At 35.5% G+C, this 13,361-nt stretch overlaps 2 protein-coding genes across 8 annotated transcripts in view; one reads left to right on the top strand and one right to left on the bottom strand.

Annotated features, from left to right (window-relative positions):
* LOC133525931 (protein sprint) overlaps positions 1 to 13,361 on the top strand; it is a 474,626-nt gene that overhangs the window by 435,470 nt on the left and 25,795 nt on the right. For all 7 annotated transcript variants that reach the window (XM_061862362.1, XM_061862358.1, XM_061862359.1 and 4 more), the window contains 2 exons: positions 10,732 to 10,929; positions 12,654 to 12,838. In XM_061862362.1, the coding sequence (XP_061718346.1) occupies positions 10,732 to 10,929; positions 12,654 to 12,838 (383 nt within the window). The remainder of the gene's footprint in view (positions 1 to 10,731; positions 10,930 to 12,653; positions 12,839 to 13,361) is intronic.
* LOC133525934 (solute carrier family 22 member 1-like) lies at positions 4,396 to 7,637 on the bottom strand. Its single transcript, XM_061862364.1, has 6 exons — positions 7,206 to 7,637; positions 7,033 to 7,133; positions 6,775 to 6,926; positions 5,807 to 6,412; positions 5,535 to 5,716; positions 4,396 to 5,214 (listed from the first exon to the last, which is right to left on the bottom strand). Exons 1-6 carry the CDS (start codon positions 7,365 to 7,367, stop codon positions 5,056 to 5,058), a joined length of 1,362 nt encoding a protein of 453 aa, XP_061718348.1. The 5' UTR covers positions 7,368 to 7,637; the 3' UTR covers positions 4,396 to 5,055.

The raw sequence follows: 13,361 nt of genomic DNA, 5'->3' as shown, positions 1-13,361 counted from the left end.
TATGTTTCAGGTCACTAACTTAATCTGGACGTTTTAAAATACGTCTTCATTTATTGGAAAATACTTTTTTAATTAAAAAAAAATACTTTGATTACTACTAGTAGGTAGTTTGGATTACGAAGATTGGAAATAATCATATATTCTAAGTTGTTAAGATTATGTGACGTTTTCTTAAGCTTAACAACCCAGACCGAGTATGTACTATGTATACGTAAATATTTGTACTTTTATTTTTAATTTCACATAACATAAGATAAGAGACGTGTGTATAGATACAGAATGTAAGATGTAATGTAATGTAGATACATAGGTAGGTATACTACAAAAACCTTTATATGCCTAAACTTTTTTATAAGATTGCACTGACCAAGTGAAATATAATCTGCTGCCACGCAAAAGTATTTTGTACTATCGTGATAATAATAGAGAGCCATTTTCAATCGAGTGCCTAAGTAAGGCACAAGATCGATAAGCTTGATTATAATAATTATATCATTATTGCGTACAATATTTTTTCTACGAGTCATCTAAAATAATACTTTAATTACTATAAAACGTAAATAATTAATGCAAATTATTAAGTATCTCAGTAGACAAAAAAGTAGTACAAAAGACATAAACGAGCGATTGTTCTTCCAGCCCGGCGCCCGTTTAGTTTTTTCTATGGAAGCGGGGAGGCACGTGATTGGTAATTGAAGTGAAAACTTCTTTAGCGGCGCTGTGCACTTTTTATGATGGGGAAAAAATGTTAAACTCGCGTCAGGTCACGTGACCGTGAGTTTGAAAATTCGTAAGACGAACACGTGACATCATGGTGACATGCAAATTGAAAGTCATCGAAGCCTGGTTACTTTTGAAAAATCGTATCTCATTCAAGTGTGTTGTGTGTCATTTTATTTTCTTCATAATTAAAGTTCTGTCATAACGATTAAAGAGGTTTAATCTTTGTTAATTGTGTTGTATTGTATCTTTGTGTTGTTGGGTGTCCATGATTGTAGATACTCAAATTTTTCCTTGCCAAAAAGTTAAATAACAGAAAAGAAGCGTGATTATTTTACTTAATATGATGGTGAACGTTTCATTAAAATTTACTATTAGTCCTGCTCACGTCTCATGAATTACTCTGTATATGTAATATATTAACACTAAAATTCGCATTACAAAATATCTACCACAATCAAATTTTATCTCTTTTTATAAAACTGCTACTCAATTACTCCAAAATATCAAAAATGCACAACGTTCATATTCAAGTTTTCACTTCTGCCGGCATTCCCGGAGTGCAACCAGATTTTTTTAATACTTGACTACAGCGTTTCGATGTGAATATTATAGTTAAGTTGGGAGCCCACACATGAAAAGTACGTAATTATAGTTTGGTATACGAAATCTTAATTCAACCATTACAGCCGACGAGTAGAAAATAGTACATTTCGAGGCTAGGGCAGAAAGTATCTCATTACATGACATTTTCGCACGTGTATCGAACGACGTTTTTTAATACAGTTGCGAAAAAATAAGAAAAATAACAGGTCATTTTTTATGCATGTTCTCTAAGACAGAAACAATTGTAAATATAAAACTTTCTACTATTATTACCTAAGTATCGTTATTTACGATTATTTGTGTATATTGTGATTAAGTATTTGGAAACTTAAAACCAGCTTGCAGTAAGAAAGAACGCCTCTTCTTTGACAGGCGTTTCGGCAGCTATTCCGTTCCATTCAGACAACTTATTAAGAACGGTTTTTAATATTCAATATTAAAAAATAAACGTGTTATAATGATGAAGAGGTAAGTAATAAAAATATTAAATATGTTTATTTTTATTATTCTTACATTTACAGAAGGTTTTTATGTTCATTACGACTTTTAAAGGAAACTAACATTAACACTTATCAATAAGTAGTAACGAATTGGAACCAGTATAAATAATAAAAGAATTTAAAAGCGAAAAGCACTAGTTCGCCAAAACCAACTTTCCGCACGCTAAATAGCTACGATAAAGTAGCACTTTTTGAGCAACTGTATTAAAAACTATTTTTCATCATCGAAATCAAATAAGTAGTTATCTGTAAACTAGTGGTTATCAGTACCCCTAGTGTAACTAAATTCGATTTTGAAACGTGACGAACGCGTTTGCGTTAAGTCTCATTTTGTATAGGATTTTGAGTTTCCAAAACGTCCCGCTTGGCGCGCTCTTTCTAAATCCAATACAAAATGAGACTAAACGCAAACGCGTACGTCACGTTTCAAAATCGAATTTAGTTACACTAGGGGTACTGTCCAATTAGCTACTTAAGTACACAAAATTTGAAATCATTCCTTTTTTTGACAAATTTAAAACTAGGGCAACATCAAATAAAACTACCATTCACAAGGAATAAATAAATAGTTTAGCAATAGGAAGCTAAGTGTCAATTGGATAATTCGCAGCCCGGTCGAGCCGGCCGACTTATTGATTTTTAACCCCGCGTGAGTCATGCAGCGCCTCGTGCACCCCTCGCATCCCAGCCCAGGACCACAAACACTGTTTGCTCTCTTTGATTGAACTTGAAGAAAACTAAAGGGTCGCCGAGTAAGTTTGTTTGCCAAGTAATAACGGTTTTATTCGGTGCCCGTTTCAACTCGCTGTATATTTTGAGTTAAGTTTTTTTACTGTTGCTCGGACGCTCGTTAAAAGTTCCAAGTTGGGGAAAGTTCTTTTGGAATATTGAATAAGGTTTTTGAACTTGCAGTTTCGAACACGGTTTTTAAAGTTTCCAAATTTGTTGGCGTTGCGTTTTGTACATTTTAAATTTACTTTTAAATTCAATTTTCTTCCAACCTTCACTGTGACCCTCAAAAATTATACGAAGGTAGTAAATTTGACATGAATCAAAAACCGTCACAGACAAGAATATGTATATACTTTTAGGGCGGCTTGCACTATGACGATAAGCGATTACGTCCTGTTATTTTATTTTATATTAAAATTTGTTGCAAGCCGATAAATTATGTAAGCGTATAACTTTTTAACGAACTATGCTTAAGTTGGCAGAAGTTTTAGTGCAACACGCCTTTACTCTCCCATTTATTCCAGAAATTCTACTATACACTTCACTTCGGCTGTTGCAGTCTCATAGACTGACGATATAACCCAATAACCTCCCCATCGTCGAAGGCACAGGTGGCGCAGCCACCGGCTAAAACATCACACCCATTCCGGAACTGGGAGCACGTGCTCGCACTTGGCACTTAGTTGGCAACTCGCGTAAACGGGCCTGGCGACACTAAACGTCAACTGCTGTATACTTTTATGAGTCTCGGCCAAGACGCAGATGTCTCTTAAGAGATTACGGAGGGTTTTGAGATTATGCACCTTGTTGATGAAAATTTGTTCTCGTTTGAATTTTTCATAAGTACGTCTTGTTTTGAAGTTTGGTGGCGTTTACATAGGTTTGAATTTATCTTGAGAATTAAATGTATCTTGAAATTGAATTATTTTGGGTTGTAATTACATAGGATTCGATTTTAGATTTTCAACTTTGATGCAAGCTGAAAGTATGCCATGGGTGATATAAGCATATTTAAGGCTGTTCATATATTGTATTACATATTATATTTCAGTCAAAAATTTAGCTCCATTTGGTACAGCTGAAAAAAAAAATCATGAATGACTCATGAATCCGACAAGTTAATTTTAAGTTATTATGTGCCCCTATCTGGTGATGCATGATTGTCGTCTAAGGTCGATTAAAGCAACCCAACTGTTCACATTCGGCATACTTTCATAACAATTTCGCTGTTTCCCAAACTCCTGTAAATCCAACTTATAACATGTCAGTACATTCCCTTAACGACCGCTTTCGCCGAAGAAAACTAATTGCAATCTAACTTGGCACATAAATCTCAAAGCACATATTTGAGGTGTCGCTAGCGTCCCGAACGCGATTCTGGACTATTGTGGCCTTAAATTTAACACCTTGGCTGCCGCGCGGGCCTTTGTGCCGCATGATTCATGGTGCCATTGCCACGTTTGTTATTGTAACCGATTGTGAAATTAATTTCATCGTCTAGATTGTCGCGTTTCCGCAGAATTATTGTCGTGTTAAAAGCCCCAAATTGCTTCGGATTAATTATCATCGTGTCATTTGTTTCAATTTAACGAACGCAGTTAGCGGTTAAATAAATTAAGGGGGAATTGTCAGCACGAATGTTTCGATGTAAAACGTACTTGGTTATTATTTACCTACCTATAAAATATTAATTGTGTAAATTTTTATTCACTCGTTAATATTTAACTTACTAAACTTAAATATTTTCTGAAATATGCAACGATTTATAAACGTAATTGGAGTTCCTAAGAGGCTTGTCCGATGCAGACTGCTGACTTAATCGGCTTACGATCTTACGAAGTGTGTTCGGCAGCGCTGGTTTATTCAGTTCGGTTTGAAATATTAATTATTGGTACAATAGCCGGCCGGTGGCTGCATGGAACTAAATATTAATTTATCGACGGCTGGAGTCAGAATTTCGTATTGAGTTCCGATCTGTTATTCATTAATGTCTATCGATATAGTTGCACAACAATTGCTTGTGTCTTTAAACATATATAAATATTTTTAACCATGTAGCTTGTTACTTAAAAATCATGAAGACATTGGTTACAAGAGACACTTTTTTGGACACATTTGTTAAGTGAGCGACGGGGTTGTTGCAAAGCAAACAGTTGTGAATGATGACCATACTTCAAAATTTTAAACTACATCGATAGCTCATCTTTATGAGATATTTCTCTTTGCGCTTACTTAATCAAGGATACCGAGATATATTGTAACAGCTGTTGCTCAAGAAAATTTCTCATGAACCATATTATTCTAAACTTATTTAACGTATGAAATTAGTGTAGCATTTTCTGTACTGCCTAGTGAGCCGTGGCAAGAGGTTGGGACAATGCTAGAAAGATGATGATGATGATGATGACTGCCCTTCCTTGTTCAACGCTTAAGTAATTAACACCAAAAACGCTTTATATATTTTTTTATAACTGTTTAATATGAAAGTGTTCTACAATTAATTCTTAATTGTGTCGGAGTATTCTAAAGCCTCGGCCTCGCAGACCGTATCCGGAAGGTTCTGGTTCCCCGTGTCCGGCAGGAGCAACGTGGCGAGTCCGGCCACCAGCGCTACAGCACCAAACATCGCTGTTGGTAGTCCAGACCAATACGCCATCTGGAAACCGGAAACATTACAGATTTACCAGACGAAATCATTAATTAGTTCGCAAGAACGGTATAACGAGAATCATTATCATTAAAGCTTAAAAAGCAATGACGATTGTTACTCTTCGAATATCAAAGTAGTTTTTAGATGTAAACCATGTCTGCAAATGCCGCTAATATTGCTTGAAATATATTTATAAAATATTACTATTTGCGCTTGGTGTGTAAAATAATGTTAAATTTACAAGAATAGTTATTAAACAATTTGTAGCTGTTTCAAGTAAAAAAAATAAGGATCCGGACTGGTTATACCCACTATGTAATATTTACCATCAAAGGAGTTTGCGTAGCCGTTATAGAGCCAATTTTGCCTATAGCCACACACAGTGCATGCATGGAACTCCTTGTTTGCGTAGGAAACAGCTCGCAAGTATAAATCTGGGTTATAGTTAAGCACATTGTGGCTGTCATTTTGCCCGCCATGTATATCAAAATAAGGAGCCATTGAAGATCTGAGAAAATAAACTTAATGTTAGTCTAAAAGAACCTAATAAAAAGTAAGGATAATGTGCGAAATAAGATGTGTTCTAATTATTACTTACTATCTGGGATAAATGGTTGTCCAATACAAAGGGTAGCGCAAGCCATGAAGAATAATATTAAAGGATTTTTCCGATTAAACTTAGCCATGATATACCCTGACAAAATACTGCTCGGGAGTTTCAAGCCAAACGACAGTGCAACATTTGTGTATTTGCTTCCTGACAATGACACTGAGTTTATTATCAATCCATGACTCACGAAACAGCATGCGATCAAACAAACACTGCAAACGATAAATCGTTTCAATAGAGATTTTGATTTGAACGTGTTTCCCAATACTGTGAAAAAGCTCAACCCTTCATTCTTTTCACAGGAAATCATGTTTAATAGATTCTCTTCAATGTATAATTTATTTTGATTAGCAGCCTTGCGTATAATATGCACAGCTTCTTCCTTTTTTCCCTTAGACAGGAGCCACCTAGGACTCTCATCTATGATATAAATGAAGACTATGAACAGTAATCCCGGCGCGTACAGCACTCTCTGAAAGTTTCGCCAATAAGGAACAAGCCAGGCAATCAAAACAACCAGTATTCCTCCACTAAAGCCTACATTGCATAGTGTAGTGTATGTGACGCGAGACTTGGTTGCCACCATTTCTACCGCTGTAACAAATTATTGTAATTATAGATCGTATTCTCAGAAAGTGCTATTTGTCTGTTTATTTAACTTTTTGGTTTTGGCCTATTACTTTTTAGAGTTGGTTACATAACACTTTCTTAAGATAAGATAAGATCAGGTAAAAAAAAATCCACAAACTAGAAATCTTAATAACATTCCTTAATCTATAATTTAATTAATAAAAATCCATAGTATGGAGAGAATAATTCACATTGTTATAGGCAATGGGTACCAGTCTCAGCCTGTGCTAGATATATGGTATACATGTATGTATCCAGCGCTAATTTTCATCCTGGTCCCTTTATTTTTTTTAGGCAACCTTTATTTATATATATTTTTTAACCACCTAGTGTCAATATAGGTAACATTACGTCACCAAATCCAGCTTCCAAAAATTCCAGTGCGACGTAGAGCCAGTAAGAGGTAGAGAAGCTCTTTGCCAGTCCTAGTACCGCGCCCGTCACTCCTGTTATGACGACTAAAGTTTTCCTTCCGAACCTGGAAAAAATGGGTATGCACTCATAAAATAACGTACCTTAACAATACCAAAATGACACAAATAACCATGAAGGTTACCCATAATATCTAATTAATTTTAAATTACCTGTCAGATAACGATCCGATTATGAAAGAACCCAGCATATGTCCAAAAGCTTGCACTCCTCCAATTAAAGTTCTTTTCCATTCTTGACATGCGAGTTGAAACTAAATAAATAAACGGGGATTGATTGAATCATACATACAAGCGCTAAATGTATATTAAATGAGATTGGTTACCTCGGCCACAAAGCTATCTGAATTATCATAGACCCACTCGGAACAAGCCGCTGGATTAGCGCACCACATGGTGGTACTCTCACTTGTGTTATTGGGTAGCAGCTGATCAGCGCATCTAGAATATGGTACAATGCCACAATGGAAATTGTCTTTTAAAAACATAACAGAACCGAGATAAGTATCTGATTGTTAACAATATATATCTATTATACTACACCGCAATTATAACGACATTTTAGACCAAACTACGCTAGAATATATAGTTTTTCAGAGTAACATTCTCCTCATCACCAACCAATCTATTAAATACCTACGTCATCTTACATGTTTTTTTTCCTGTAATTTTTTAGACATACGGTTAAAAAGTTATCATTTTTAAGTCTGTTTAAAATTGCGCATAAATCACACTCACCGGTATCCAACTTTTTCAGTTACAAAAATGAAATTCAAATACCACATGACGTTCCAAGATAGTCCCAAAATCAAAAAGATACAAGAAACCGCATGGTAACGGTCGCACACACTAAATTTGCCCAATACATCATCGAGATCAACTTTGTCCAACAGAAACTGCCCCATTACTACCAAACCAGGTAATTAAACGTCTATATTCTCCAAAATTTTATCGAAGATTGGTTTAAACCTTTTTATATGCTACATTCAAAGTGATTCATAGCGAAAATGGAGTTTAAACTTTTGGTCATCAGCAATAAACTAGAAATTAAATTTCGATTAAGAAGCAGATTCGCCATTTTGGAAGTGAAGGTAAATTGCTATTGAATGCTTAACGCAAATAGTTGTAACAGCTGTTGTTAACAATGAACCTTTTATTCAAGCATATATGTTTCCGAATTTCTGGAAGGTTTTTATGGTTCCGTACCCAAAGGGTAAAACGGGACCCTATTACTAAGACTCCGCTGTCCGTCCGTCTGTCACCAGGCTGTATCTTATGAACCGTGATAGTTAGACAGTTGAAATTTTCACAGATGATGTATTTCTGTTGTCGCTATAACAAAAAATACTAAAAAGTACGGAACCCTTGGTCGGCGAGTCCGACTTGCACTTGTCTGGGTTTTTTTAGTTGGCTCTATGCTTATCATGTCAGGATCTGATGATAGTATTCTGGCGCGAGGTCTTGGGTCGTGCCTCAACAACATGGCTTACATATTATCCTATCCCTTAAATAAATAAATATTATGGGACATCTTATACAGATCAACCTAACCCCAAACTAAACAAAGTTTGTACTATGGGTACTAGGCGACGATATATTGATACATACTTGTATAGATAAATACATAGAAAACACCCTTTACTTAGAAACTGACTTAGAAACAAACATCTGAGTTCATCACACAAATGGCCTTACCGGGATTCGATCCCAGGACCACCGGCTTCATAGGCAGAGTCACTACCCACTAGGCCAAAGCTACCTTACCTTAGGTAAGTACTCAAGATGCCAAGACACTAAGACGGTGACTTTAGAAAACCATTTTAGAACAGCACACTTTCTAGCAATTATACCTGCAGTAAGAAGTTTTTCCGTACAAATTATGTTGCTTGAAATGTACACTAGCTAATTTACGCTTACCAAAGGTTTCTCTTTCAAAGTAGTTTTGACTTAACAGCCAAGTGAAAATGAATCTGTGGTTCCGACAAGGTACTTTGATGTTAGATCTTTCATTACTGCGGCGAAGGGTTTTTGGTAGCTACCCGTAGGATCGTAGTTCCTACTTCCTAGATAATGTGAATTAAATTAACGACAGTTTAAATTCGATTTTTATTCTTGTTCTCTTATTTTTCCTGTAATATAACTGTAAACGAACCTTGAAAAGTTGCCCAAATTGATATGAATAGTATATTATATAAAAATACATAACTATTCGTGCAACTTTTTAGCTAGTATCCATTTTTTTATAGGTACTGGTAATTTAGTCTAATAGTTTAGTTGTAATGACATTAATGACTGTTTAATAAACATTATTTAAATTGGATTGGATTGGAGATTGGAATTAAATCGAATATTTCTACTAGCCGAGGATGTTGAAATGAGAAGTGGAAAATTGGGGTCTGCTGCTGAGCGTATTCTTTATATTTTATCTCAAGCCGCTATCATGATTTCTGGTTATATTCCAGGCTTATCTGGGGGCAATGACCGGCGGAAAAGGGTAGACGACTTTACGGCAAAATATGCAACTAAAATAGTAAATATATGTGCGGGACACATATGAAATTGGGTGCCTTCTGCCTTTGTACCGCGAACCTTTTCGGAGAAAATAGGGTAATAATATTTCCAAGTCTGTGAACAAAGCGTACACTGTTTGAAGGGGCGTTTTAGAAATTGTGTCTAAGTATTTGAAGGTACCTACGCATTTTATTCCTCTATTTGTTTAACAAAAAACGTGTTCAGTGAAGTAGATGTTCAAAAAGAAACGGCGACGACTAATAGCGATTGAAATAAAAAAGTAAACAATGTTTTCGAAGGTATTCGGGGACATGGGCGAAAATAATAGGTACTTACCAAATCCATTTTGTATAGACATAACCGCATCACATTAATTTGGCTGCAAAAAACATTAACTTTATATAAATGTACATTCCTGGGTACTGACTAAAAGTTTTTATCGCTTGGCTGCAAATCCCTAAACATATATATCGTACCGCATTTATAAATTCACAGTTAACTGCATAATTTTGCAACACATTATCTTAATAGCAGCATCGTTTACGCGTAGAAGACAAACAACCGGCAATATAATTTACTTACCGCAATATCCTCATAAAATTCACTTTATTTTAAGCTGTACACACACGCCGATCCCTCAATGAGAGTTGAGCCCGGGTTTACGGGGCTTATTTCCCCCGTACAATCATTACGGAGGGACTGTTTCTATGATATTTCGTAAACAAAACAAGGGGCCATCCTAATTAGGAGGCCGTTAAAGCTTAAAGAATATTAGGTTATTATTCTTTCTCTGTAGAACGTTTATATTAAATTATAAAGGCGCTTGTAGTAATCAAGATGGAATATAATTAAATTGCGTCGCGTAAAATGTATAACTTATATCTACAAAAATTGTGTATGTGTATAGTTTAAAAATAGTAGTGATTTGTATTAACTAAGAAGCAGAAGTGGTTATTAAAACTATCTGCGAAATATAATATCCTCACAGTTGAGCCATGTGCACACCTTTTCAATAGGTATGTTGTTGCAGTAAACTTCTGTCATACAGTTAATGAAAAACTAACGCCGCGCTAGTTCATAAGTTTCAAATTAATTGCTGTATGCTGTCCTGATAATTAATCTCCAAATTCCATCTATCATGCCATTTTAAACACGGTAAGAACGAAGTTTTTTTAGTATTGAAAAAATCAACGTTATCACTTATAACTAAAATATGGTTAGAAGACACAACCTTGCAAAGATTCGCGAATGTTTTCAAGATAACTATAGGAATGAAATCTGCCTGTTTTACTTTTACTTCGTTCTTTGCAATAACGTTTAATATAAACAACTTCTTTACAGAGCCGAGAGAGCCTGTCATCAGATGGCGAAGGTGTCCGCGGCGACTGTTCGTCAGTGGATTCATCTTCAGGGTCAGAGGAACAGCCTCCATGTGACATCGGACTCCTAGAGCGACTGATTAGAACACATCCCGTCTGGTTCCTTCCTGGCATTCAGAGGGCTGGGGCATTCCATCTTCTACAGGGGAAAGAGGAAGGGGTATGTTTGTTTCATTATAAACTTGCCTACCTACTTTTAACATCGCTAGTGATTGGTCATTGAGCTCTATGAAGCAAGCGACGTTGGTTATTTAGCTCGAGTTATACCTATCCGGCTCTTGTCTGGAATCACTGCTCTATTTAGGTACTGCAAAAGTAAGAGGGATGGATTACAGATTAAGAATCGTCCTTTATTCGAAATTGCATCTAAGAAAAGGTACGGTATATTATAATTATTATAACATATAAAAGTGAGATATAATTTTGACATTCCAATTTTGTTTTTATGGTATCGTACATACCTACTATAAATCGAAGGTTATACAATTGTACCAGATGTTTAATGTGTAAAGCGAAACACTATTAAAATTGATTTTCATTACATTCTTTCAATTATTTCATTTACAATTTCAAAAACAAATTAGGAAAAAAAAATTGCTAACATATATTTACGTACATTTTGAAGAATGATAAAGAAAACGCTAAATTTAAATTGCACATTTGATCCACTGACTTCTGAAACAATCTGTATAAGATAAGATATCATTTATTGCATAATTATAGGTGTACAGGTACATAGCACTTATCACTTAAAATAAAACGCGCCTTTTTAGGGTTCCGTAGCCAAATGGCAAAAAACGGAACCCTTATAGATTCGTCATGTCCGTCTGTCTGTCCGATTATGTCACAGCCACTTTTTTCCGAAACTTTAAGAGCTATACTGTTCAAACTTGGTAAGTAGATGTATTCTATGAACCGCATTAAGATGTTTACACAAAAATAGAAAAAAAAAAACAATAAATTTTGGGGGTTCCCTATACTTAGAACTGAAACTCAAAAAATCTTTTTTCATCAAACCCATACGTGTGGGGTATCTATGGATAGGTCTTTAAAAATGATATTGAGGTTTTTAATATCATTTTTTTCTAAACTGAATAGTTTGCGCGAGAGACACTTCCAAAGTGGAAAAATGTGTGCCCCCCCCCCCCCCGTAACTTCTAAAATAACAGAATGAAAAATCTAAAAAAAATATATGATATACATTGCCATGCAAACTTCCACCGAAAATTGGTTTGAACGAGATCTAGAAAGTAGTTTTTTTTAATACGTCATAAAATTTAAAAAAAAAAAATTTTTTTCTTCAGACCCATACGTGTGGGGTATCTAGGGATAGGTCTTCAAAAATGATATTTAGGTTTCTAATATCATTTTTTTCTAAACTGAATAGTTTGCGCGAGAGACACTTCCAAAGTGAAAATAAGTGTCCCCCCCCTGTAACTTCTAAAATAACGGAATGAAAAATCTAAAAAAAATATATGATATACATTACCATGCAAACTTCCAACGAAAATTGGTTTGAACCAGATCTAGTAAGTAGTTTTTTTAATTCGTCATAAATGGTACGGAACCCTTCATGGGCGAGTCCGACTCGCACTTGGCCGCTTTTTATTACTTTAAAAGCACACACACAACACTTCAAAACACGTGCAAAAAGTCTCACGCTACTTTATCGAAAAAAAAATACGAATTACTTTGTACTTCCCATTTTCTCCTAAAAACATTACAACAAGTAGGGGCAACGACCCGACCGGCATGGAAAAGTTCCGGTTATTGGCACTTATTTTTGGTGCAAAGTAACCACCGCTGCTTTGGAATAAGTTAAGGTTAGAATATTAGTGTCAACAATAGCTTACCCTACTTATCATTTTAATTGTAATGTTCCAGAACTTTGTGGTTCGGCAGTCGAGTCAGCCCGACACGATGGCTATCAGTGTTCGGTTGCCGGCGGACAAGGGGCCATATATAGAACACTACCTGATACAGGCCTCAGGGGGCCGCATAGGCCTCGAGACCTCGCATAACCGATTCGATAATATACCGGAGCTGATTGCGCACTATTCTCAGTGCTGGTACGTATAATCTTTGTGATAGTGCCCTTTGTTTGTCGGAGTCGGAGGTACCTTTTTTATTACTGATCATCATTTTCAAGTGGGAGTCAAATCTAATTGATGACGGTTATTATAATGACAAAGATTGAAGATGGCCAGAAATCGGAGCTTATAAGGAATTAGTTGTAAGAAACGGATGTTCTGGTTACCCACTGGAATATAAAAGCCGTATTAAACTTACCCTGCAACTTGTGGGTAGGTTAACATTTGAGAAAAATCTTGTCACAGATTGTTATACACCTAAACTAAGTCAATGTCTTATGTATTATGCGCAGAATATCAATAATAGGGTTGTTTCCATCTACAAATCTTAGGGCAGAATTGTATCCCAATTTATTTTATTTTATTTATAAGAACATGTTAAACTACTTTAAGGGGACCTGTAATGACCATATTTTTGTAAATATTGAATTTAAAATATCTTTTGGCACACGTCACTTGACCAAACTCGAAACGCCATTGAAGATTCTGATGACGTCACAAC

Source organism: Cydia pomonella, chromosome 15, assembly GCF_033807575.1.
Source record: "Cydia pomonella isolate Wapato2018A chromosome 15, ilCydPomo1, whole genome shotgun sequence".
In the NCBI taxonomy this organism is placed as follows: domain Eukaryota; kingdom Metazoa; phylum Arthropoda; class Insecta; order Lepidoptera; family Tortricidae; genus Cydia; species Cydia pomonella.
This window is presented reverse-complemented; position numbering and strand designations above follow the sequence as displayed.